The sequence below is a fragment of the Microtus pennsylvanicus genome, chromosome 1, assembly GCF_037038515.1.
Source record: "Microtus pennsylvanicus isolate mMicPen1 chromosome 1, mMicPen1.hap1, whole genome shotgun sequence".
Classification (NCBI taxonomy): domain Eukaryota; kingdom Metazoa; phylum Chordata; class Mammalia; order Rodentia; family Cricetidae; genus Microtus; species Microtus pennsylvanicus.
The window spans coordinates 53,606,574-53,632,799 of NC_134579.1; the positions used below are offsets into that span (position 1 = coordinate 53,606,574).

The following is a 26,226-nucleotide window of genomic DNA, read 5'->3' on the forward strand; positions in this document are numbered from 1 at the left end:
GCCTGATGTTTGATCTGGAATCCCTCTAGAACTAATAGTAAAAGGGAAACATTTCTGAAATTTAGGAAGTTTTAGTTGGCAATCGGGTTTTACTCTTCGCCTACAGTGTGTGAGGTTACCCTTCGTCTTAGAAGCGAGGGGACTGTTGCTCTTTATTTGACAGCCAACAAGAAACACGGTCTTGGACCTATTTGGCTGCGGTCCTGAGTAGCTGAGTTTGGCAGCCCTAGGGAGATGAATTTCTTAAGCCTGGGACCCGCCCAGAGCTGAGTAGCACCACTCTGGCAGCGGGTACTCTGTTGCTATGAAACAAAGACTAGGAAGGTGAGTGAGGCAGGAAGTCCCGCCTTTTAGCCCCAGTTGGCTTAGACTCCCGCTCGGGGCGCTCACGCCCACCTGCGCACCCCTCATTGGTTAGCTCCCCGGCGCCTTGCCACTACTTTCCAGTTCCTTTCCTTGTCCCACTTCTGGTTCCAGGATACCCTAGGCCCATTTCCCTACGAGTTCTTCTCCAAGTGGGATGCGGACGAGCGGGCCTTCCTCTGGGGCCATTGTGTACCGGGGAGGACGTGGACCTGGGGGGTAGCGCGGGAGGAGCGTCTCGTCCCGCCCATTGGCTCCGCCCGCTGTCTGGCAGAGAGCAGCCGCTCAGGATTGGCTCGGCCGATTGAGGCTCCGCCCTAGCCCCGCCCCGCGCCCTGGTCTCCGGGGATGGCTCAGGGGTGGGGTGGCCAGTGAGTGGTCTCCTCCTCCGGCGGGCGCTGCGGCGGCCTCCCGAGAGTGGCGCGGGACAGCCGGGCGGGCGTGAAGCTGTCTGCACGGTAATTGCCGCGTCCCCATGTCTGCGTGTCCGGAGATCTCGGTGGCTTCTTCCCCGGAGCTCTCTCTTAGGGCGATTCCACAGAGTCCCCGCCCGAACCACCCCATCCAGGGCAGCGTGTGTGGAGTGGGACCCGCGATCACGCGTGGCTCGGGAGGGCCGCGGTAACCTGAGTTAGAGGAGGGAACCGGGCGCCCCGAGGTTGGGCGCTGCTTGCTGCCCCCGAGGCCCTGAAGCTGGGCACGGACCATCAGGGAGAGGGGACAGTCCTGGCTTCCAGCTGCTGTCGCCACAGCGGGCCTGAGCCAAGTGGGGATTTAAAGAGCAGTCCCTGGCTGGCCCGAGGCCCGGGAGGGAGCGGACTCAGGCTGGTCTCTGCCGGTGGGAGGTGCGTGCGACTGGATCGGGCAGGCTGTGGGACACCGGGGTCAGGTCTCAGGCTTGGGATACTTTATCCTCGCTCCATTCCTTGTCCGTTTCCCAGACCCCCGAGTTGCGGACGAGAGGCCCGAGCCGGGAAGGGGCAAAGGCGCCCCGAAACAAAGCTTTGGATCTTCTGATCCCGGGTAGGCAGACTAGGGGCCACCCGAGAAGTGAACTCTGCTGTGCGTGCCCGCCCTTGCCGGGTTCTCACCGCTTTTTAAGAAAGGCTTGTTTGTTGCTTGGTTTACTTAGCTCTAGGGAAAAACTACTCACCGCATCGCTTTAAAGAACTATTTGTGTGTCCGCGGCTGCTGGCTTTTGGCTGGGGAAATCCAAGCCCTCCGCCTTTGTTGACAACAGACTTGCCCCTTATGCGTGTGCGGAGCACTTTGCATTTATGTAATAACTTGGCGAAATCTAACAGCGTGAAGGAGGCTTCTGAGTGAAGCTCCCAACATGAATTTTAGGGGTTGTAGCTCTGGTATTTTGAATCTGGATTGCAGCAGAAGGGGGAGGAACATTGTGTTCTTATCTGTTAAAAGTTGTTTTGTTGGTGGTGAGCTGTGTGGATCATCGGGAGGAAGACGCATCCTTAACTTCTACTATCGTGAAAGCAAACCTAGCGTTACAGTTCCTAACGTGGAGAATGTAGTTACACCGGGTTACTAAAAAGTTGAAGTTGGGACCGTCCGTTTTGTCTCACGATGGTGGAGAATGTCATTAGTGGGTACAGGCGAGGCTCTTTGGTTCAGTTTCCTGTTGGGAAGATACTTTTATAACTTTTCTTCTTTTTAAACATTTACCTTGCAAAAAGGACTAAGATTCCAGATGGCAAATTCTATGAATGGCAGAAATCCTGGTGGTCGAGGAGGAAACCCCCGCAAGGGTCGAATTTTGGGGATTATTGATGCTATTCAGGATGCAGTGGGACCCCCCAAGCAAGCTGCAGCTGATCGCAGGACTGTGGAGAAGACTTGGAAACTCATGGACAAAGTGGTGAGTTCAGTGCGTGTGCCTGAATGCAGTTATCTGCATTTATACATGCGGTTAAAAAGTCATCATTGTGGCAGAGCTCTTCAGGATTTGTGTTGGGCCATTTTCCTCAACTCTGTGTTTGGAAAGGTTGGATTCAAAGCAAAGATTTTTTTTTTTTTTTCCCGTTTAACCTTTTGTCTTGCTTTTCAAGGTCCAGAGTTCTTGGATATTACTCAGATATCCAGAGCTTTTTTTTTTTAACCATTGGCTGCTTTGGGTGGGTGTATGGCTATAGTATGGTATAGAAGTTTGTTTAGTCTTTGGTGGGTTTCTTTTGCTATTCGATAACAGAAGGCTGAAAACAGTAAGCGAGCAAAAGTCTTGGCTGGAGCACACTTAGGCCAGCCACATGTGTGATGTAGAAACAGTCACTGGGGAAAGAACCAGGGCTTCACGGAGGAAGCAGCGTTCAGGAGTTTCCATTCTTTCTGTGTCAACTCATCATCATTAAGAAAGTTTTTCTTTTTCTTTTTTTCTTCTTCACTGTTGATGGCATCACCATTCTGGCCTCTTTCATCTACTGTTCCACTCTGAGCCTTTTTGAGGGAACATTGTTTATTGTGAAAGGAAAATGTATGTTGGAGGTTGTGTGGGGCTGAGACTTTCAGAAACTTCTGTGGTTTCTGCTTGTTGCTCTTAGATGAACTCTAGTTTCACAAGAAGAAACCAAACTGGATGTCAGTTCTCAGAAAAGTCCAGTTAAAGTGGCAGTGTGAGCACCTCCCAAGACCCTGGGGTGAAGCTGGTTGTCTGAGGAGGCTTTTGAGACACATGTGGCGCTTTCTTCTCCCGCAAGTTCATGCTTTATGATTTTGAAGCTGTTGGACTATGTGCGTTTTAGACATTAAAAAAAAATGCTCCTTGTTTGTGATTAGAAGCCAAAGCTTGTTTGAGAACATAGAATGGCTTTACCTTTGCTTGCTTTGGTTTACTACTAAAGGCAAAATTGCCTACAAAGAAGTTACAGACAGAGTTTCTCCATAGCTTTTTTGGTTCCTGTCCTGAAACTAGCTCGAAAAAAATCCAAAAAAAAAAAAAAAAAAAAGAAGTTACAGAGTAGTAGTGACAATCTGGGAGGTGACACTGTTCGCTTTATTTTCATGTATCCTCATGGAGGCTGTGGCTAAGATACCTAAACCGCAGGCGTGGCATTGGACGGCTACTGATGTCAAATGCAGCCCCAGACTATTTTAACCAGGTGAATCGCCTTCGTTTGGACTTCAGTGTGACCTATTTAAGCTTCTGCCAATTTCTTCAAGTTGTTCTATTAAAGTGCTCCAGACGGAATGATGTCATGATGATAGAACATTGCAACTTGCTGCTTGGGATCAGGTTTTGGTTTTAGCCTTGGACACTTAAGAATGAAAAATATGCAGCTGGAAAAAACTGCCTGTATTTGGCAAGCACAATGTGAGTCTTCTTTGCTTTTCTGTAAGAGTATGCATTTGAAGGTCATCCTATTGCTTGATTCATTGGTGGTAGGAGAAAAAAAAATTCAAGGTTTGTTCCATTTCTGTCTGTTACATAAGTAGTCAAGTGGGTCGGATTTCACAGAAGATATGGTCCTTGTCCATCCCAGAGATGGTCGGCATTTATATATTTGCGATTGAAGGCTAGAACATAAAATCAAAAAGATTTATATAAGGAAGTGGCAAGCGGTCATTACTGTCAAGTCAATGAAATAGTAAAAAATGTGGTACGCATAATTTTGCTCTATGATGAGTTGTTTAGCTACACATTAACCGCTTCTAATCATCTCACTATGAGTTATAGTCAAGGGATGGTTATTTGACAGTTGAACACCTGCCATTGTTTATTTTATTAACCCTTTTGTTGGTTTAAACTTGACTTCTCCTGTTGAGGAGTTTGACACACAGGGAGCTCTCTTACCCCAAGTCTCTACTTAGTGGGATGTGGGTACCGGTGTTGGCAAATCTGTAGCAATATGGCTTTCCCTATTCATCTTCATTATTTGACAGGGATGACAATGTGAATACATTTGTGGCTTTGTGGAGGAAAACTCACATCATTTGCCATAGGTGTTTGGCGTGTTTATTTCTACCCCTATCACACAGTAAAGAAAGGCACTGAAAACTACCGATCTTGATTGGCAACATCTTATTGACGGTTGTAATGTAGAAGTCTTCCCCAACATGGGTTCATCTGACATTTGCCAGTGATGAAGGAAGTGGCGCATAATGTCCACATCATCTGATGATTCTTGAGGAACTGTATTAGCAAAAGTATTACCGTTTGCTATATGACCTAGCTTTGGAAAAGTAGCTCTAGTGCTATCAGTTTGTGTCTAGCAGAATAGATGTTTACTTGGTCTAATGGGTTGTTAAGCAAAAGTCAGGTGTAAGTGTAATAATACAGTGTTCTTTATGAATCCTCTTCCTTTGGTGAGGTCTTCAAAGTGTTATTTTCAAGTAACAACTAAGTGACAGAACTCATTTTAGAGAGGACAGTGTCTCAGTCTCGGGCCATACAGGACACCTCATAAGTGTATGGCTTTATTATTCCTTGCTCTCTAGAACTTTAAGATACTCAACTAAGAATTCAGTTGCAACTATTTGTTCTGTTTTCCCAGGGCAGGCATTCTTTCCAAGGTCACCAAGAAAAGGAGAAAGCAATTGCTTCTTGTGTTCTTTGTAAGAAAGTGTGTAATGTTTTGTAATCAGTAACACAGAGTTCACATAGTGCATGGCCTGAGAAAATGAGGGTGGATCCCAAGGCATCCCGTTTCGACAGTCTTCTGGTTTTAGATCTTCTTATGCGTCTAAGAGACTGACCCCAAACCTGCACATCAGTGGATGTCTCATAGATAATGCTGACAGAACTGTTCTTAAATACACATATAGGTTTAAATACACACAGAAGGAAATGTGCAATTTGTTCCAGGCATGGTTTCCTAAACACTTGAGGGTCTGTTGTGTATTACTAAGTGTTTATTGCTGGGGGAGACTAAATAAAATGTATCTCTGTCCTTAGTCTGTAGATCAGGAGGGCAGTATGAGAACTGGCCCTCTGAGCTGATAGTTGTTGTAGGGTATGGGAAAGGTTGGAGCGTAGACTCAGACAAAACACAGTGGAGGCAGACTAGAGGACACCTACCTCATTCTGGACACTGTTTTTGTTTTTTTCTTTTTGGTTCTGGATTCTGCCTTTTAGGAACAGCGTTATTGCATTGCATTCCTGTTGGAGATACTGAAGTGAGGGTAAGGAAATGATTGCTAATCTGTGTGGTTAGGGCCATAATTTATTAACGTGAGGTTCCTGAGTGTGGTTTGCCAGTCGGAGTTTGTGAGTTGGAGCCAGGTGATGGAGAACAGAAGAAACCATTTTCCTTCTAATAGATGCTGAATGCCCTGAGTGTCCATGGGTGCTTGGGAAATTAGAAAATAATTAATTGATGCTAAAGAGCAGAGCAAGCTGAGTCCCTGCCTGTGCTTCTCTCTTGCGGTCCTCGCTACTTATTTGAAGTTACATTGTATATAAGCGTTAAAAGCACTTAGAAAGTGATGATGCCAAGTAGCATTTTCCTGCCTTTTATCCAGAGCCCATCAATTAGACTTGAAATAATCCATTCTCTTTGTGTATAATTTCACCAGAATGAAATTTGAAGTTTATCCATCAGTGATGTATAGATTATACATTTAAGTATTTTTAAAATAATAGTATTATAATATTACGTATTAAAAGTTGAATTCTTCATGCATCTGAAAAAGATTCTACAAGCTTTAAAGTATAGTTTCCCTTCCTTAACTGGTACTGGGTGTTTTATCCACACTGAGCAGGTGCGCTGCCCACCCCTGGGCTACATCTCTAGGGTATTTTTGGTTTGTTTTCTTTTCTTTCTTTCCTTTTTTTTTTTCTTAAGACAAGATCACACAGATTTTGAATCTTGATTAGGTATAATAACACACTAGTTGTTGGGGCAATTTTGCTTATCACTGAATTAAGGTTTGAATTTTTGCTGACATAATTGGCGTGATTCTAAGGTTTGCTGCCAGTGACTCCTTTATGTGCCAGAGTGAAAGTTTTGAAGGGAATCCTCCACGTGTTAACATGCTGTATTCCTGTGCTAGAAAGCAGGGCTCTGGGCAAGCTTTAGCTGCTTAATCTTTTTTTGTTTGTTCTGTTTTGTTTTTCTTTTTCTGAGACAAGGTCTCTCTGTGTAACAACCCTAGCTATCCTGGAACCAGCTCTTGTAGACCAGGCTGGCCTCGAAATCACAGAGATCCTCCTGTGTCTTCTTCTCAAATTTTGGGATTAAAGGCATGCACCACCACCACCACCCGGCTTAGTTAATCATTTTTTTTTCTAACTCTTAAAAATTGTTTAACCTTTAGATTTTCTTTTCTTTCCAAAGCTGTTTTCTATGCTGTCAATTTCCTTACTGATTTTTTTTTTAATTTTTCAAATCTTAGCCATGGTCAGATATCATTTGTAGATAATTGCGTCACACAGAATGTTAAATAAGTGCTGTACTATGATGTCAATACTGTACCTAGTATGTGACTGGAGTTGAGAAGCTGGTGAAAGGATGCTGACCAAGTGTTCCAGAAGATGGTTTGAGCTTGAGGCAGAGGATGGAAAGCATTTTCGTTAGAAGGAATAAAGGGAGATTGTTGAGTGGGAGAGAGTAGAGTGGAAAAGGATGACAGAAACCTCAGTATCTTCAAAGCATTTTCATTCATGTTATTTGCTTGGCATAAAATTGTTGAAAGCTTTTGATCAGGGTGAGAAAAGAAATCAAGGCTAGTCTTTCATAGTCTCCTCTGCCCACTCCGAAGGTTGGAGAGATGCTGAGGAGGAATGAGGACGGAGATTTAAAACAGTGTGGTAAGAAATGATAAAGAACCGGTCTAGAAAGTTGGCAGTGGGTTTAGCAAGTGTGATGCAAAAGTGGAAGGTCTTTGGAAGACAAGCTGCAGGTCTTGGGGAGCCTTGAGGGTTGGAGAATGAGAGAGAAGGTGAAGTGAAAGTGACTCTTGAGGTTTTCAGCCTAGTTGACTCTGAAGGCAGTGGAGCCCCTAATGAGATGGGGCCCAGGAAAGGAAAGGCGGGGCTTGAAGATTGCTGTATCTGTTTGTCTTGTGTTGCGTATGCTCTATGAGAGAGAAACTGATTTTGAAGTCAGAATATTGGGTATATAGTGCAGAGAGAATTTGAAACCAGGATATGTATTTGGTGGATGTGTTCAGAGGCAGAGCGTTTCAGACAAAGGCGTTCTCATGCAGAGCAGTGGGGTCAGCCACAGAGGCAGAAAACCAGTCCTTGGGAATAGGAGGGGCATTTCTTTAGAGGTGGTAAAGGGAAGAGAATCTTGACATTGGATTGGAATGGAAAGGTAGGAAAAGTTGAGTTGTGTCTTGATTCTGGATACAGATAGAGTTAAGAAAATTCCTTCACGTTCTTATGAAGCTAAATTTAAGTAGAGAAACCAAACAGGGTAAAACTTAGGAAGTCATTGGGTTTCCTAATCAGAGTCTATTGTTGACTTTGGCACATTAATTTCACTTGTGATGGGGCCAGATTAGAATGCGTATGGAGATTAGCTAGTGCTTCTACAACTGTAGCAACAGGAAACAAGGCTGTGATAGCTTCAGGATTGATTGAGGGTTAAAATTAATTGTGCGTGTGTATGTGTGTGTGTGCGCGCATGCGCGTGCGTGTACATGTTATCTGTCCATGCATGAAAAAGACAGAAATAGAACATTATAATAGGTGTACAATAAGACGGAATAACTGAAGGCATTCTAGATTCAAATGTGGAAGGGGAAACTGTACTAGAAGAACTAGCCTTGATAGTTAACTAACCAGATAGTTAGAATTTCCATGTAGGCAAGAGGGAAGTGAGGCGCATAGAGGGAAGTTCTGAGTGAATGTGTACATTTCCTGTCAGGTTGGCAAGTAGTTTAAGATTTTAAGATACTGGCAATGTTTGAGCCATATCTTAAAGTTATATATTATAGATCAGTCTTTTAGCAATGAAGTAGGCAAATAATGTAAATATAAATGGAAGCCTGTTTCCTCCCTTCACTCTAAAGATCATCTTAAATACATCCTGTGGTGATAATATTGCTGCCATGTCACTTTTATTTGTTCTGCCTCAGCATATTTAATGCTTATATTTTAGAGTGTGTTTGTAGGGTGGCATTTTTTTTAATTAATGAAAGACACTTTAGATATTATTTGGCGAATACATAAAGCTCACTGTCTTAGTTAGGGTTTCTATTGCTGTGAAGAGACAGCACGACCTTGGCAGCTCTTACAAAGGAAGTCATTTAATTGGAACTGTTGGAGTTTCAGAGGTTCAGTCCACCATCTTCATGGCAGTGTGCAGGCAGACATGGTGCTGGAGAAGGAATTGAGAGTTCTGCAGCAAGCGGGAACAACTGTGTCCTACCCTGGGCAGAGCTTGAACATTTGGGACCTCAAAGCACAACTCCACAGTGACACACTTCCGCCAATACACCTGCGCCAGCAAGGCCACACCACCTAATAGTGTCACTCTATTTGGGCCAACTAATCAAACACATCAGTCAATGGGAGCCATACTTAGTGAAACCACCATGCTTAGTGTGTTAAGATTTAAGAAATTGTTAAGCTGCATCAAAGTATCACATACCAGCAGTTAAAGTAGTTCTTAGTATTCTCTCTGTTCAAAGATTGGTGGTTTTATCCCTGACTCTTTTCTTGAGAGTCTCGTAGGTTTGAAAAACCTAAAAGATTCTTTGTAAGGTGACACACTAGTGGCCTGTCTTTAGTCTTACCACTGAACTGAACTGAATACCCCAGACTCCTTAAGGGTTTCATATAGACTGAAAAGTTTTTAACATCTGAAAGTGCTCAAAAAAAAAAAAACCACCAGAAAGGAAGGAAGGAAGAAAGGAAAAGATTATATTGTGATTTTGAGCAGAGTAGCCCAAGCCTTTATCTTATCATACTTTTGTGAACTCTCCATGGACGTGGCCTTGTTGTGATGGACTATAAAGTAGAGAGGGAGAAGAGGAAGTAGAAAGAAATGAGAGACAGATTCATCCTGGTAAGCACTTCAATTTTTTTTTAAATTTATTTTTCTCCAAGAATAATGAAAACCAGTGAGACTTCCTGGAGGAAACAGAACCAGGGCCCAGGCTCAGTTGTTCCTAATGTATGTCCCTTATGTTAGGACAGTAAAGTACACTGATGCAGAGTGATTTTTTTTTTCTTACAGGGGGTACATCAAAAAGGTGTTTACTATTTATATTTGACACTACCAAATTCTTCTAAAATATTCAGTTTTGGGGGGATTCATTAAATAATTTTATGGATATTTGATGTATATATATTTTTGAGATGTCTTAACTCTTCTTTCTTTATTCTTCTGATGTGGGATTTCCCTCTGTATGCTGTGAATACCATTAATGAATAAAGGAACTGCTTTGGACCTATAGCAAGGCAGATCTTAGGTAGGCAGGGAAAACTAGGCTGGATGCTGGGAGGAAGGAGGAGGAATTAGAGAGAAGCCATGGAGCCACCTCCAAAGACAGACACCAGAACTTTAGCCGGTAAACCACAGCCACATGGCAATATGCAGATTAATAGAAATGAGTTAAATTAATATGTAAGAGTTAGCCAATAAGAAGCTAGAACTAATGAGCCAAGCAATGATTTAATTAATATAGTTTCTATGTGATTATTTTGGGGCTAAGCGGCCTGGAATCAACAAGCAGCCCCCTTCCTACTACAAATTGGTGCCCAACATGGGGCTCAACCCACAACCCTGAGATTACGAGTCTCATGCTCTACCGACTAAAATCAGACACTTGCTGGACCTCTCCTTGTACTGAGAAAGATAGACTAGCAAAGAAAAGAGATAGATTCTCCAGGAGAGATGAATGCACACAAATAATTTGACTATAATGAGTTGTTTGATGTGTTACTTTTAATATTAACCTAAAAAGGTACTGTCACTATAAAATATAAAGGAATTAAACTTCTCTAAATCCCACGATAACCAGTATTAAGCTCTTAGCCAATTCTGTAGGCTTTCTTTTGCCTAACCAATAGCCTGTGAAGAATGCTGTATTATTTTGTACTTACTCTGTAATATTATGTATACTTTTATGTGTTCTTTATTCTGTTGTACTTTTGTGTGTTTAGGAAGTTGCTGAATTAAGATGGAAAGAACCTAAAGACATTCAAATGCTTTTAATTCCATGACATTCATGTAGCTGGAGTAAGAAACCTCTAATAATGTTTACAGAAGAAGAGCAAGCAAGGCTTTCACATTTCTGTCTTCAGAATATGAGATACCCAATTGATGTGCTCTTCCTTGGGGAGGACTATTTTTCCAGTTCCCAGCTTTACTCAGTTGTCTGTAGTTCTTTGTGTACTCTTGAGGCATCATGGGCTTTTCCCCTGTGCACTTTGGCATGTGCATTGGTGTCCTCCATGTTCATGGTTCTGTTGGTGAGGCCTAACATTGAAGAAGGACACTTAAAAGAAATCCCACACTAGCTCAGAATTGAATATAATAGAGGGTTATTTATTTAGGGGTAGACTCACAGATCACAATCCTCTGCTGGAACGGGGAACAACAACTGAATTCTGCAGCCGGAAAAGGGGTACATGCACACTTTACATTGGCATAAATAGTATGAGGCCACGCCCAAGTGGGCGGGTAATTAAAAGCTACTGGCAGTAGGAATTCCTGCAGCACTTACAAGCTTAGTTTTTCATCTTACAGTAAGCATAATCTCACAGCTAAGTCCCTGATCTTTCTGCCTTCTGTCCTGCAACGATCCTGAAATCTGAGTTAGGTGTGGCAGTGTTTTGTGGCTGTATGCATTGGGACTTGTCCGATGACAAACCCTCATCCCTGAAAACATACATATGTGTATCATGTGGACTCAATAGATTATATTTAGGAATATAAATGTATAAACAAATACATGCTTGCATACAATAACAACTGATGAAGACAGAGGTTATGAATTTGAAGAAGAGTGGGGAGGGTTTAGAGGGAGGAAGGGGAATGGAGAAATGTAATTAAAATACAATCAAAAAAGATTCTTGGGGTTTAACTAGCGGTAGTAAAATGTAAGCTTAGCTTGAATGTGACCCTGGGTCAAATCTCCAGCACAACATACATACTTGGCTTGGAATTAAGTGACTTGGCTCAGTATCATTGAATGTTCCATGAATTGAAGTACGCTTTGGAATGAAACTTATTTACAATGCATATACAGTTGCTTACCATTTCCATTTGATTTTGTAAAACTTCTTTCATAGATTTAGAGCTGATGCCAACCTTCTTTGAAAGGTATGCTAGCTAATCTAAAACCTCTTTATTACTTTTTGGCTGTACATTTTCATTAAGAGATAGCCAAAGACTTTTTAAAGTAAGAACACTCCTAGAGTAATTAATAGCTTGTAAGTTTCTTATAGCAATAGAAATTCTGGTTTTATATTGTGCCTTTGCTTTGGTAGAGTTGAAAATGCCTGATTCTATGATAATATATGTCTGTGTTTATTGAAATATGCGAAGTATGTATGCTAAACAATAATTTTCTGTATTCAGTCAACAGAGACTCTATGAACACAGTTTCGTTCCACATCTTTAAGTAGAATTAAGTGCAGGTGTCGTTTTGTACTGCTATAGAGTGTGCAATCCCTTCGTCAGTCCTCTTGGTACTGAGAAGCCCCTCTTAGTAGGTTGCATTTCTGAGTTTTAACAGAGTCATGTCACAAGGAGAAAGTTGCTTTTAGTGATTTTCAAGGTTTTAAAGATTTCTTTTAAAAGTCCACAAATCCTTGGGTCAATGACTACCGTGGCATTTCAGCCTCATTTCAACATTCTAAACCTGATTTTAACATTCTAAACCTGATTTTAACATTCTAAACCTGATTTTAACATTCTAAACCTGATTTTAACATTCTAAACCTGATATTTTTTTCTTTTCTGGTTCAGAAGACAAGTGATTGTATCAATCAATTTTTTTTAGTTATCATCGGTGCTCTAAAATGTCCTTCTCTGCATAACATAAAGTGGGTCTACTTCTTTGTGAAGGCTCTGTTGTTTAACCAACAGCTCTCATTGTAGGTGCAGTCTAGGTATTTCTAGAAGAGCTTTAACCTTGTGGTAAGCTTCATTTGCCACCCCTCTCACCCCCCTTAATACACTGTTTTTAGAAAAGCTATTTTTCTTTCCCTTGGTTTGTAGTTCCTTCCACATAGCAAGCACTTAATAAATATTTATTGAATGGAATTGAATTTGACCTGCTTAGAAGTCATAGTCCTGGGGTAGGATTATTCATTTTGGTCAGGAGTGGTCATAAATCACAGAGTTTAGTAGTAATCCTGCTGATGAACTGCACAGTCAAACACATACGGTAGCTCAGATCCATCAGGTCTGCTTTCTCCTGTGCAAACTTTGAAAAGTGTAGCCTGCTGCGTCCTGAGGCACAAACTGATCCCATCCTTTTCCAGGCCTGCTGTGCCTTATACTCGACAGCTTTCCTGTGCTCCCACCCTTTAGCACAACTGTGTGAACCCCTTTCTTTATTCGGGTATCTCTTAGGCCTTTGCACAATGATTTCCCTGGAATATTCCTTCTTGCAAATCTAGCCATGCTTTTCTTGATGCTCTTGGGAATGTGACTTAGCTGCTATTGTCTTCCTCTAGAGTTTGTTCGTGTTTCATCACAGTTCTGAAATCTGTAATTCTTTCTTATGCCACCAACCTCTCCCACTAGAAAACATCATGAGGACATGTATGTGACTTAATCCTTTGCCTTCCTTCTGCCCCAAACCGTGCCTGGCAAATATACTTACTTTCCGTGAATTAACAAATGGACCATGAAGTTCATGTAAATTTGCAAATGGAATAACATAAAAGTGGAGATAAGTTTAGAAGGGAATCTTTAATTTTATGCCTATTTCTAATTCCGTTGTGATATAGTTAGGAAGATTGGGGCCCGAGGTCCAGAAGATGCAGGAGCCAGAGATTTATAAGATGCAAGGTCCCAAGGTTCAGAAGAGGCAGAGGCCTGAGATTCAGAAGATGCAAACTCTTGTGTTGAATTGATGGTTTTTTAATTGTCCCTTAATCCTCGTAGTTTTTAGCTTTTCAAATCTGGAAATGAATGGATTGGATGAGTTCTTTTTTAAAATCCCTTTGAGCAAGAATCACATTGCTCCTCAGTTAATTATATAGAACTAGGTCTCATTTGCCAGACTCCTTAAGGCAGGAAGTATGTTCTCCTCATCTGCAATTTCCTGACACATAGCTCAGTACCTGGTATATGGGAGTTATTCACAGAGGTTTTCCTTTAATCAAGCAGTGTGTGTTTTCCACATGAAATTACAATAAAAAAGGCAAGTGAGAAAAATGTCATGTAAAGAATAGTGAATTAGATATCCACAAGATTGAAAAGTATCTTCTAAAGAACAGTTAATTGGAATATCTAAAAATGATAAGTGATATTTTTCATTGAATAGTTAACATATTAACCAATGGAACAAATGAATTTGAAGCTGCCCTGTCCCTCTTTACAAGTTAATGATTGATCAGCCTGTGACGTTTTACAGGGACATGTTGCTAAAATTCAGCTGTGTCCACTGTAAGAACTTGAAATTCATGTGAGCTCATGGTAGCTTTCAAGAAACTGGAGCTGGTAAGATGTGGCTCAGTGGGTAAAGATACTTGAAGCCAGGCAGGTGACCTGAACCCACATGGTGGAAGGAGAGAACTGTTCTATCAAGTTATTCTGACTTCCACACACGCCATTGCACATTCAGACACACACAGACAATATAATAAAAAGTAAGTCAACAAACAATTAAAAAGCTATGCCCTAGGTGTGTACGTATGTCTCATGGCAGTGGCCTCCCCTCTGTTACCTGTGCAAACACTGTCCGCCATTTCCCTCTGCAGTGACTTGGTATTACCTACTAAGGGAGATCCCATCTGACGCTTGCCAAGAATCTCTTGAGGATTAAGGTAGTATTCTTATATCTGAATCAAACCCCTACCTCTAAATTGTTAATTATAAAGCTATAGAACTAAATTATGAAAATTAAGCAAATTACACAGTCAAACCATTTATACAATGTGTGTGTATATATGTATGTGTGTGTGTTTGTGGTTCTCTCAATAAAGGCTAGGTTCACAATTTAAAAGACAAAAGTTTGTGTGTGTACACTGAATCTTTTTAATCAGTTTAACCTGTTTATTTCTTAGTTGTATACTGTGTGCTAAAATCTTTTGTCTTAGAACTCTACACAGTGGGAGAAAATAGGATAATGCAAGGTCATTGTGAGAAATGGTTTTGTTAAAGGTCGCTGACTGACAATTTAAGGCAGAGTTTTCTTCTTACCAAAAATGATATGATTGAGCCGGGTGTGGTGGCGCACACACCTTTAATCCCAGCACTCAGGAGGTAGAGACAGAAGGATCTCTGTGAGTTCAAGGCCGGCCTGCTTTCGAAAGCAAGGTACAGAACAGCCAAGGAAAGAGAAATTTTATTCAAAAAACAAAACCAAAAAACCCATACCCCATATATGTATGATGGTATCTTTATAGAAGGAAATGTTGCATTCTGAGGGTGGCTTATTTCATTGCTTGTGTTCATGCTTCCTGACATCTGACTGTTCACTCCTTTTCTGTTGTCCCAGCACTTTTGTGCGTGTCCAGAAGCAGTTGTTAGCTCTGTGAAACATGAAGCGGTTATCATCTGCAGGGTCTTTCTCACATTACTATATAAGCTTGATTAGGAAGGAGAATTTTCCTTCGACTTATAAAGAAAAAAGCAACTTAAAAATTCGAAAAGCTCCCAGACTGCACACGTGGATGAGCGTATCTGCGCTGCTGTTTCACACCCCTCTACTTGCTCTTCATTAAAAAATTCTCTTCATTAAAAATTGTGTCTCTTTAAGGTTTATGACACAATATTTTGATATACCTACGAGGAGAGCGGGGTCCTGAGGTCGTATGAGTAAACATGCCTGCTTTGTTTTGCGCTGAGGTGTCTGCAGACCTTTACCCTGTCTGCAAGCTGATAATGCTGATTTGGTCCCTGTACTTTCTGTCAGATCTCTAGACCTGTTCATCTTCCTTCATTTCACTTTGTGCCCTTTGACCTACTTTCCCCACTTCCTCTGCTCCCTACCCTTCATAGCTATTATTCAACTTGTTTCTACTTATTTCACGCCTTCATTTTTAGATTCTGTATATAAATGAGATCACACAGTATTTTTCTCTGTCTGGCTTATTTCAGACTGCCAACCATAATTTTACTATTTATGGAAGTGACTGTATGCTTTGCATATAAAGCCTCTCAACCCATACTAGATGTCTCTCCTACTCAGCTTCTTATTAGCCAGGTTCCAGAAATGTCCTTTGGCCAGTCTGGTGCCACCCAAATGTGAGGTTCAGTATAATGGGAAGGAAGAGGACAAGATTGTTGATTTGTTGTGTTTAAAATACCTTGCCCTGAAATCTTTTATAAAAGCAAAAGGCCACATATCTGAGGGACTCAGGGCCTTGTGCTAGCTACAGTGACATAATAGATCCTTCTGCAGGTGGATGTCTAGCGTGTCGTGAGTACTGCTTTCGTGCCTTAGTAAAGCATTATGCAATTCCCAAAGATCTTTTTAAAATAAACAAATTGGTGGGTTTTCAATACCCTAGTCATAGGGGTAGAAGGAACTGGACTTTTTAATGGCAAAGTCATAATAACATGTAAAAGCGGATGCAGTGTAGATTTGAATTACCACTTCTTTTTTTTTGTCTGGTAGAAAGTATTTTCAGTTCTGCAGGCAGCACTCACTCTTTAATGCTCCATTGACTGGGAGGCACCTGGTGGAATGACTGAATGGTATACGTCACATGTTTACAGGCCTGGTGGGGGGGAGATTGTTTAGACCCGACATCTGGTTAACTGCTTAATAACTTGGTTGTTAAAGTTACATATTTGTTAAAAATTCTCCTCAGGGTTCAGAAACAGTGGATCAGAATATTAATTAAAATCTGTGAAATATGTATTCAACATCTTCAAATTAGCTAGTCATTGGTCACTTGTTTTCATTAAAACAAAGAATATTGACAGTATACGGTGATTAGTGAGCAGGATACGGGGGTTCTCTTAAACTCTAGCACTATGACATTATAGAAAAGATAATCAAGAGAGTCAGAGTTGAAAATGAGGAAGTAGTAGAGGAAAGACTGTGTAGAATATGAGAATAGGATTTGGTAGTTAAAGGAGAAAAGTATTTGCTGGTGCTTTGTAAACTGAATCAGTAAGTCAGAGCACAGGTTACATTATGGGAAAGAAAGGGGACATGGTTCTACTTATTTATCATTTTTCTATGAGAGAAAATATTATAGTTCCCATAAAAACTTTTATTTTTTCTTTGTTTTTAGGTAAGATTGTGCCAAAATCCCAAACTTCAGTTGAAAAATAGCCCACCATATATACTTGACATTTTACCTGATACGTATCAGCATTTGCGACTTATACTGAGTAAATATGATGACAACCAGAAGCTTGCTCAACTGAGCGAGAACGAGTATTTTAAAATCTACATCGATAGTCTCATGAAGAAGTCAAAGCGAGCCATCCGGCTCTTCAAAGAAGGCAAGGAGAGGATGTATGAAGAACAGTCGCAGGACAGGTGAGCACCATTAAGAGTCTACTGTTCATTACTTCATGTCCTTTATGTTGCTTTTTATCTTTTTATGTTGCCGTGACTATGCTTTGGGGAATATGTCATTTCCGTATTTAAGTTTGGCTTATGTTTAGGTGGAAAGCTGAACCTGAACCTATCTTCTTGCTTTTCTGTTGTATACAGAGTACTTTGAGTTTCACAGGAAGACTGCTCACAGTAGTTCATCCTCCTTTTTCCCAGGCGAGCAGTCTTCTCCAATTTATATCTTTTGTATATGAATTTTCCTCAAGATATATGAACAAGCACCTTTTCTCCCTAGGTAGGCCATTGACAGGACAAGGAAACAATTCCACCTCAGTTCAGCTTGGCAAACCATCCCTGGGGTTAAGTGTAAGAGTTGGGGGACAGCAATCATGAGATCTTCACTGCAAATTTCCACCCTAGCTCTGAAACTGTGTTGCTAGCATCTTATCTTCAGTTAGCCTCCCTTTTCCTGTGCGCTTCCCATGCCAAGAGGCAGGAGGGGGTGGCAGGTGGACTATTAGGGAGTGGCTAAAGTCTGGTGAGCCCTCTACTTCATTGTCTGAGAAAATGTCAAAAAGCTCCATTTCTATGAATGTAGCTATCACTGTACACTTTTGACTATTTTGTTGCCATTCCTGTGGCATCTCAGTTTTCTGTAGATCATCATAATCCACTCTCTGATGGACATGGCCATGCTCAGCCTTGAGAATCAAGGTCTTCTGTAGATCACCATGGCTGTGTTTACTCTGATGGACATGGCCATGCTCAGCCTTGAGAATCAAGGTCTTCTGTAGATCACCATGGCTGTGTTTACTCTGATGGACATGGCCATGCTCAGCCTTGAGAATCAAGGTCTTCTGTAGATCATCATGGCTATGTTTACTCTGATGGATATGGCCTTGCTCAGCCTTGAGAATCAAGGTCTTCTGTAGATCACCATGGCTGTGTTTACTCTGTGATGGCCATGGCCTTGCTCAGCCTTGAGAATCAAGGTCTTCTGTACATCACCATGGCTGTGTTTACTCTGATGGATATGGCCATGCTTGGCCTTGAGAATGGAGCTCCACCACAGAACCATCTTTGTATTGTGTGGTACACAGTACTGTCAACACATCAGTATTGATCTCTTTCTATTGGGGTTTACTGTTTGTTTTTATTGTTCTATGGTTTATGAATATATACTTGTTCTGTATCTACCTATACTCCAGAAAAACTCCCTCTGCTGGGCTGGAGGAATGGTTCAGTTAAAGACTAAAGATGACAACAGTGCTCTATGGTCAAGCTAGTCAGTGTGCAATGAATAACTTTTCAGACTGGCCTCCTGCTGGTCTTTTTCTAGTTCCATAGCTCACTTTTTTACTTCATAAAATATGCCATTGTATGCTTATGTCACAGTTTGTTTTTACATCCACTCTCATGTTAAAGGGTACCTTCATTGCCTAAACTTTGGCAGCTTTGTTGGAGCTGCTCAGGACATTCAATTCATCTGGGGAAATTTGAGAATGGTTGTAAGATTATATGACTTGCTGGTGTTTAATCTCGTCAATTCTAGACTTTCATAGTGACTGTATTGTTTTTCATTCCAACCAATAATGAGTGAGATTTCTTGATGTGTATCTACATCAGTTGGAGATACTGTCCTTCATTTCCACTTGGAATTTGTTGCAGCAGTAGCTTTCAGTAGATGTTGCTCCAGTCTCCGTACTTTGACCGTTGAGTGAGAAGCTGGCTGGGGAAAGGCCCGATATAAAATTAGTTCAGTCCTCACTTTATAGTTCATGTGTGTTCTGTCTGTGCTCTCTGTTTCTGTCCCTGCACTCCACATCCACATCTCTTTCTCCCTCAAAGACAAGATCCTATGTATCCCAGGATGCCATCAAACTTTCTGTTTCTAATTTTAGCTTTAAATTTTTATTTTGTGTGCATTGGTATTTTGCTTGCCTTTCTGTGTGAAGGTGTGGGGTGCCCTGGAACTGGAGTTACAAACAGTTATGAGTTGCCATGTGAGTGCTGGGAATTGAACATGGGTCCTCTGGAAGAGCAAGCAGCGCTCTTAACTGCAGAGCTGACTCTTCAGTTCTGGTCTCAAACTTTATATGCAGTTATACCTTGCCTTGAATTCTTGATTCCCTTGCCTCTAGCTTCTAATGTTACCAGGATATATCACTCTGATTCTCCATGGCTCCTAGTCCCTGTGAGCTCTACTGGATGAGTTCAGACACATAAATTGTAGTGTAGAAGAAACAAGGTTTATTACAGAGAAAATTAGGACACTTTCAATAGATGAGTGGTGGCAATAGCCAAAGTGATCATTATGCTAGCTTGCGTTCTTACGTAGACTTTATATTAGTTCTCCAAGTTCTACAACTGATGGCTTTTCTGAGGAGATTTTGACAGGTGATTGATAGGCCCACTGAAGGGCTGGGGGAGGGCAATACCACATCCCTTCTTTATCAGAATTTTCCTAACTAGATAGTAGTCATAAGGTTTTGATGACTGTTTAGAATGTCTTATCTCCTCTTGTGTCCAGAGGTGGGGTTCTGATCACATTCTTCGGACCATTTAAATCATCCAGTGGTAGTTCCTGGTTTTCAAACTGCTGATTAGGAGTTAGGAGTCTCTCCTCAGTGACCTTCAGACCTGCCATTAGCTAAGTATTTACTTAAAGCAGAAAGCTGGACACTTGTAGCCAGGATTCTTTCTGCTCAGGTGCATTCGTCATCCAGCCCCTTAGGTTTCCAATTTCAAGACCTCTCTAAGCTAGATAAGGGAACTGGTAGTCTGTCCCTTTTCTGAGCTACCTTAAATTTACTTAGAATATTCACTGATAGTAAAAGTATTTCCAAGATGGAAAACTAGTATCAGTTAAGATACATAATGTCTTAGCATTGGCTGAATTCACTTACCTCTCGGAATTTGAGTTCCTTAAATTAGGAAAACCACTAAGAAACATGGAATGTTTCTTTTTTATCGGAAAATATAGCTTCATTTGGTTTGAGATGGTTTAGGGTTGTATAATGGAAAATTTAGTTCTCTTGGTACAGAGGCTCTAGAATTGTTTGTGTGAGCTGGCCAAACAAATACACAGAGCATGCCAAACCATCAAATTCAAGCATAGCAAAGCCCTCTGCCAAAGGTAAAAGGACATAAATGTTTATTTCAAATGTTTTCTAACTTATTCACAACCCTAGTTTACCCGTCGAGTGAGTATAACCAATGATGTAACTCTGGGCTCTTCATTGAGTGTTCTTGGAGGACAGTTTGTAAATCTCGAGGACACTGGATTTCCTGGCTGCCTTTTAGTTTTAAAGCTAAAACTCTGCAGCTCCATCAGTGAGAATTTGATTGCTACAAGGTTCCAGAAATATGATCACCAGAACCCATAGGGATTCTTACAAACTCGAAAGGACGGCATAAGATCGTGAAATCCAAACGCTGATGTAAAAACCTTAATTTTACATAGTATTTGCATCACTGATCTAAAAAAAAACAACAACCAACAAACAGAAAAGCAAAAAAAAGTCTAAATTGCTTTTTATAAATGTCACTGTAATTTATATTCAGATTTGACTTCAGAGTTATTGGCACTCCAGTTAAGCCACTTTTTAATATCAGGATGCCAACAAAGTGTGTAACTCTCAGGTCGAGCACTTTGGGTAGAAGTAGCTTTTCAGCTGGATGTGAGATTGATGTGGTAAGCTTATCTCCCACTTTTATGTCCTCTAAAGAAACTTGAAATATTTTCGACTTCAGCAGACATTTTATAATTATCACTCATCGACTATTTTGTATTTGCGCCTTTGATTGTCAAAACAAAATGAAACCCACAGGACACATGTAATTTTTTTTTTTTGATTATATGTAGTTTTCTTGACAGTGATAAGTTGTATATGACTCTCTGGTCACAACTGTGTAAATTGCATTTGTACCTTTGGCTCAAGTATTCAAATAAGTTTAATTATTCTGACTTAAAAGTCAACTATAAGAAGAAATAGAGTAATTTGTATGCTGAGGTAGCATGCTCCCTTGTTGGATTTTACTGTCATCTGTGATCTTTTTTTAATGGTCTGTAGCCAACTTTTTCTTTAAAGTACAAATTTCTGTACTAGATAATTGTCAAATGATAATTTATAATGTACCGTTGGCATGGGTACCGAGGACATAGACTTCTGGTTTGTGTTAATCTGGCAGTCATATAATTGTGTACATTCACTGCTGAGCATCCTTGGAGTCTAAACATAAACTTCTTGGAGGTGTATCACTGTGGCGTTTGCTTTGTAGAACATTGCAGAAATCCCGAGAATTTTCTCATGGAAGTTTGACTGTGTTGTTCAGTAGAATGAGCACTGATCATGTCAGACATACTGGTTACTGGGAGTCATATGAAGCCTCTGGACTGTCTTTTCCTTGGTTCTGCAGTGGCTCACTGACAACAATAATATTATTGAGTTGCCAGTGAGGAAGAGCAGTAGGACTAGTCATCTGGAGTTCAGCAACTCAAACCAGCACCGCTTCACATGACTCTCTACTTTATTGGATAAAGTTGTGTTGGATAAGTGTGTGTGTCAAAATGTTTAATATCCATGTATCTGCTGTGTCAATAATGCACTTCTTTTTGGCTTTATTTTTAAATTAAATGTAAATAAAAAGCAGAAAACATTGGGTATCTGTTCTGAAACTGGAGTTGCCCTAGCTGGCTGCTAACAGACAGGTGGCCTGCATTGTTAAAGCAGTTTCATGCTAATGTGGTATACATCCAGTGTAAAATATGTTGAACAAATAAATGTAAAATAAACAAACAGCTTTTATTGTATTTCTTATGTATTCTTGTGAGGTAAATGTGTTTGGTACCAAAATAGATATTGAAGGCATAGTGAAAACCTGTTGCCTTAAGAATTGGCAGAGAAACGGTTTCTGACAGTTGAGAGCTGGAGGGTGGTGGGGGTCAGGGAACGCGACTAGTGCAGCCCTACTCCTTTGTGTCCCTTTTCCCAGGTCTTATTTACTTATGCATTAGAGAAACAATTGGACTTCAGCCTGGGTCAAGTTGGTGTATCTTCAGTTGGGTGTTGAACTCATTGTGAGCCGTGTTTCTCGGAAGAGTTATGCCGTGATGTGTGGTGACACACAGGTTGCATGGGAGTGTGCATGGCGGGCGGCAAAGCCGCGTAGAGAGGTCTACTTGGAGGGTGGGAAGAGGAGACTCTGTCTCAGGTTGGTGTTTGGAGTCAAAGCAGAACTGAGGGTCATTCCTGCTGACCAAGGTTCTGACCTTTTCTTCTGTGATTTTACTGGCATTTTCTCCAGTGGTCAGTTTCCATAGGGAATTTTCTCTTTCACCAGTAAAGGAAACATTAATCAGCTTCTGTCCAAAGCCTGGCATCGGACTGCCACTTAGGATGGCCTATGAATATGCTTCTAGGAACTGCTTCAGTAAGCCCGGACCATCTAACCTCCTTCCTCCCATGTGCTTGGCTAAAGAAACAAAACCCAGAGTTTACCAGGGTGAGGAAAATAGCGCCGCATTGAAAAGTCTGTCTGTGGAGAAAATAAAAGCTTTAACATGCACACAGAGGCAACGTAGATGATGTTGTCTTGTTCTTATCATTTCAAAGCCCCTCATTCATTCTTCATACCCCAGTGTTGTAGAAGACAAATCCACTCTTGGAGAAAATGGAGCCAGTGCTAACATGTTTCACATAAGAATGTGCATGCTTCTTAAGGTTTAATGCATTTCAGCGCAGAGAATGTAATCCTGTCAGAGGCTAGCCTTTATTTGAAACTGCAGAAACATCAGGCAGATTTCTGTTGACCACTGACCAGGCTAAGCAAAGGAAAAAGGATTCTCTCTGTCATGTTAATTACATTTCCCCTCATGGGCTTGTTACCGATGACTGCGCCTGCTCCATACCCCGACTATGATAGCTGAGATAGCTATCCAGAAAATTTTGGAGCTGCTCTTTTGAAGACACATAATTAAGTTCAAGTTGAATTGGAAAAGAGAATAAAAACAGGAAAAACAAAGCAGCTTCTCAATCCCCCCCAATAGTAATACCAGTAATAAAGAGGATCCAACAAAACACAAAGAAACCTGCCTGCTACTCATTCTACTGGGTGCAACATTGTTTTAAACAAAGAGTAATGCAGTGCGTGTTCCGTTTAGATGTTGGTCAGACGTGTGGACCCATACCCATAGTTGTAGTACTGAACTGGCCTACGCTGGAGGATAGATTGTACTGGTATCAAATGCCTTCTCTTCTGTCAAATATTTATTATTTAACTGCATGAAAGGGAACCGTTATATTATTTATTTAAATAAACCTTATTTTCTACTTTCTAATAATGAAAATTATAGCCTTTCTGAGTTCATGAGCAGAAGAGATATAAACTACAAACAACAAAGAATGTGGTTTCTAAGGGAAAGAAAATAAACTACACATTTTTTTGAATACTAATATTTTAATACATTTATTGACTGTTTAAATTTTGTATACTCATCTGCATCCTAGGCATTTTGTCTTTCAAAATATAAAACTTCATAATTAAACCATTAATATTCTATGCAGAACTATGTCTGCCTGCTAGAAAATGGAATTTTATTTTTTAAGAAACTTAAACATATCTTGGTTTACTGTAAATGAGTAGAGTATAAGTTTTATTTGTTCCCAGTAAGAATATTTCATTCATTTGAGAAGTTATGAATTGACTTCTCTGAGCCCCGAAAATGAAGGGAACCATTTCTTTAACACATCATTAACACAGAGGTCACAAGAAAGCGATTTGGACAGATGTTTTTGGAGTTAAACAAAGAAAGACTGTTTGGGTGGGCAGGAGAGCCTGCAGACCCTTGGTTACAGACTTTAGGGCTCAGTGTGTTTGGCTAACTGCACCCCTGTTACTTTGTTTACACTTTTAGTTGATAGTTAATTTGTGTTCAAATGAAAAGCTAAACTGTCCATTTTGAAGCAAGTTTTTCATTGGTGTCCCATTTCCAAAATACAAGGGAACAGAAAGTTTTAGATGCCCTTTAGAGAGAATTCCACTTAAGAACATTTCAAGAAAATACTTGCCTGTAATCCATGTATCTGTTGTTATTTGTTTCGTTGATTTCAGCAACAACCTAATGTCATTCCGCCTTTAGCTCCTGGTTCCTTACAGTTTTTTTTTTTTGCAAATTATTTTAATATCTTTCAAGTCAGATTATATTTCATAAACATATATTATCTGGATTTTTAAATTGGGCATTCACTCTGAAGATTCCAGTTTATTAAATGTTTATAAATTCCCGAGATAACCATTGTGCAATTAAAAAATAAACAAAAACACAAGACTCCAGTGAACTTGGCTTTATGACTGAATACCTTTTTGTTTTTCAGTCTTAAGGCAGCTTATTAAAATTGATGTTTTGCTGCCAGTAAATATCTGGTGATGTTCAGATTTGATAATTAAAATCTAGAAGCACTTGAGAAGGAATGCTTGGTTTTAGTTTCATAATAACAATACTCCCACAAAGAAGGTCGATGAATGATGTCTTTCAAGTAGCAGATTTGTTATTTTGTTAGAGGAAGCTCCTTTGGCCGTTTCTTACAAAGCTAATTTAGAGTCTGTTTATAAAACAGACAAGGCCACAGTGATAACACTACAGCCCTGGAGTGCTTGGTTGTCTACCCTAAGAAGTCTCTAGCTTTTCACTGATTTAACAATGAAGTAGACTTTCCAGGAATCCAAAGGGATTAGCATTCAGCACTGATTGGAGAGGGTACATCTCCAGTAGAGCTCAGGGCTGTCTGCTGTGCAGTAAAGTCCTTGAGTTTTCTGAGTCAATTTTCAATATATCCCGTCCCCCAACATCATTGTTTGGACTTGAGTTCTTGTGGATGTACACATATATTTCTAGTTTATGGCTGGGCTCATTTTGGCAGGATACACCTAGGAGGTCATTACTAAAAAAACTCTTCCTTAAAGACTAAAATAATAAAAGCAGAAGCTCATCCTGCTGGGCAGAGAACAGTGGAGGACCAGATTAAGCGGAAAGATGGTCAGGTGTCTTGTTGAACTGTGCTGTCAAACACCCGATCCCGGTTGTACTACAACACTTACACAAGCAGCCACAAATGTGCAGTGGCTTCCACTTCCTTGAACTGCCATCACAAAGTGCAACTACCTGGATGGGCTCAAGCAAGAGAATCTGTTTCTTTCCCAGTTCTGGAGGCTGAAATCCAAAGCAAAACATCTCCGGACCTTGCGCTGGGCACCTCTACAGGGAGGGCACGTGCCATGCCTCTTGCGGTCTTTGGTAACTCTGGTATTGGGCCTGTGGAAGCACTCCTATAGTCCCAGCCTCTACCATCACATGGTACCTCCTCCATCTCTCCTCTCTCTCTTCCCCTCCCCGCTCCACTACCTGTTAATTTATTCTCTAACCAAACCTTTTTCTGAGGTCACCAGTCAGTGTGTGTTTGAGATCAGCCCTAATAAACCATCTTAAGCCTGCTACATCTGCAAAGACACTATTTCCAAATAAAGTCATTGTCACAAGTAAGGGCAAGCCTAGAATGCCACTTACTCTTTTGGAGACACAGTTCAATTCTTACTGGTGACTGGGTTTGGAAGTGTAACATTGTACTACACAGGGAAAGAAAGTGAAACTTCTTAGACTGTCATCAAAGTGGGAGAAACTTTGCTTGGTAGGATATGCCAAACATAATTACTTGAAATTCTTTCTGCAAAGGCTTTTAAGGCTAGATTAGTGTTGTAGTTTTGGGGATCAGGCTTATGTTAGAATGAATGCTGAATTGACTGATTACCATGCATATATTGAAAAATATGAAATTAAGGCTGTTCAATAATAAAGTTTCATATATTGACACATATATTGTTGTTTTAATCTTTAAATGCCATCTCTACTTAAAAAGCTTTTAGAAATATCACCGTACATAATTAAAAGTTACACTATTAACAGCTGTGATTATCCTTGATTAAGAATCCCTGCTTGGTTTTTTGTCTCGTGATAAATGCTAGAAAGCTAATCAAAATAAGCAACTGTGACTTATGTCATTAAATCTTTATGCAAAGTTATTTGCCTTGCAAATAAAAAGAAATAGGAAACATTTTTCATGTAGATGGCAGACACATCCATTTTCTGTCTTTAGTATTAAGACACAGAGCATTACACTGTGTATAATTTCAAGTCTAGTTATAGCAAACCGGTTTAGGGATGCTCAATGAGATTAAACGACCATTTCTAAAAGTGGCTTGGGTCAGGGC

The 26,226-nt window shown here is 40.6% G+C and overlaps 1 protein-coding gene across 4 annotated transcripts in view; it reads left to right on the top strand.

Moving 5' to 3' along the window:
- Positions 1-698: 698 nt before the first annotated feature.
- Positions 699-26,226, top strand: part of Cblb (Cbl proto-oncogene B) — a 180,490-nt gene continuing 154,962 nt past the window's right edge. For 2 of the 4 annotated variants that reach the window (XM_075964244.1, XM_075964262.1), the window contains exons 1-3: positions 699-821; positions 2,058-2,239; positions 16,691-16,941. In XM_075964244.1, coding sequence (XP_075820359.1) covers positions 2,072-2,239; positions 16,691-16,941 — 419 coding nt within the window. In that variant the 5' untranslated portion in view covers positions 699-821; positions 2,058-2,071. Of the gene's footprint in view, positions 822-1,212; positions 1,387-2,057; positions 2,240-16,690; positions 16,942-26,226 lie in introns of those variants that run through there. The other 2 variants (XM_075964271.1, XM_075964252.1) reach the window with 2 other exon arrangements.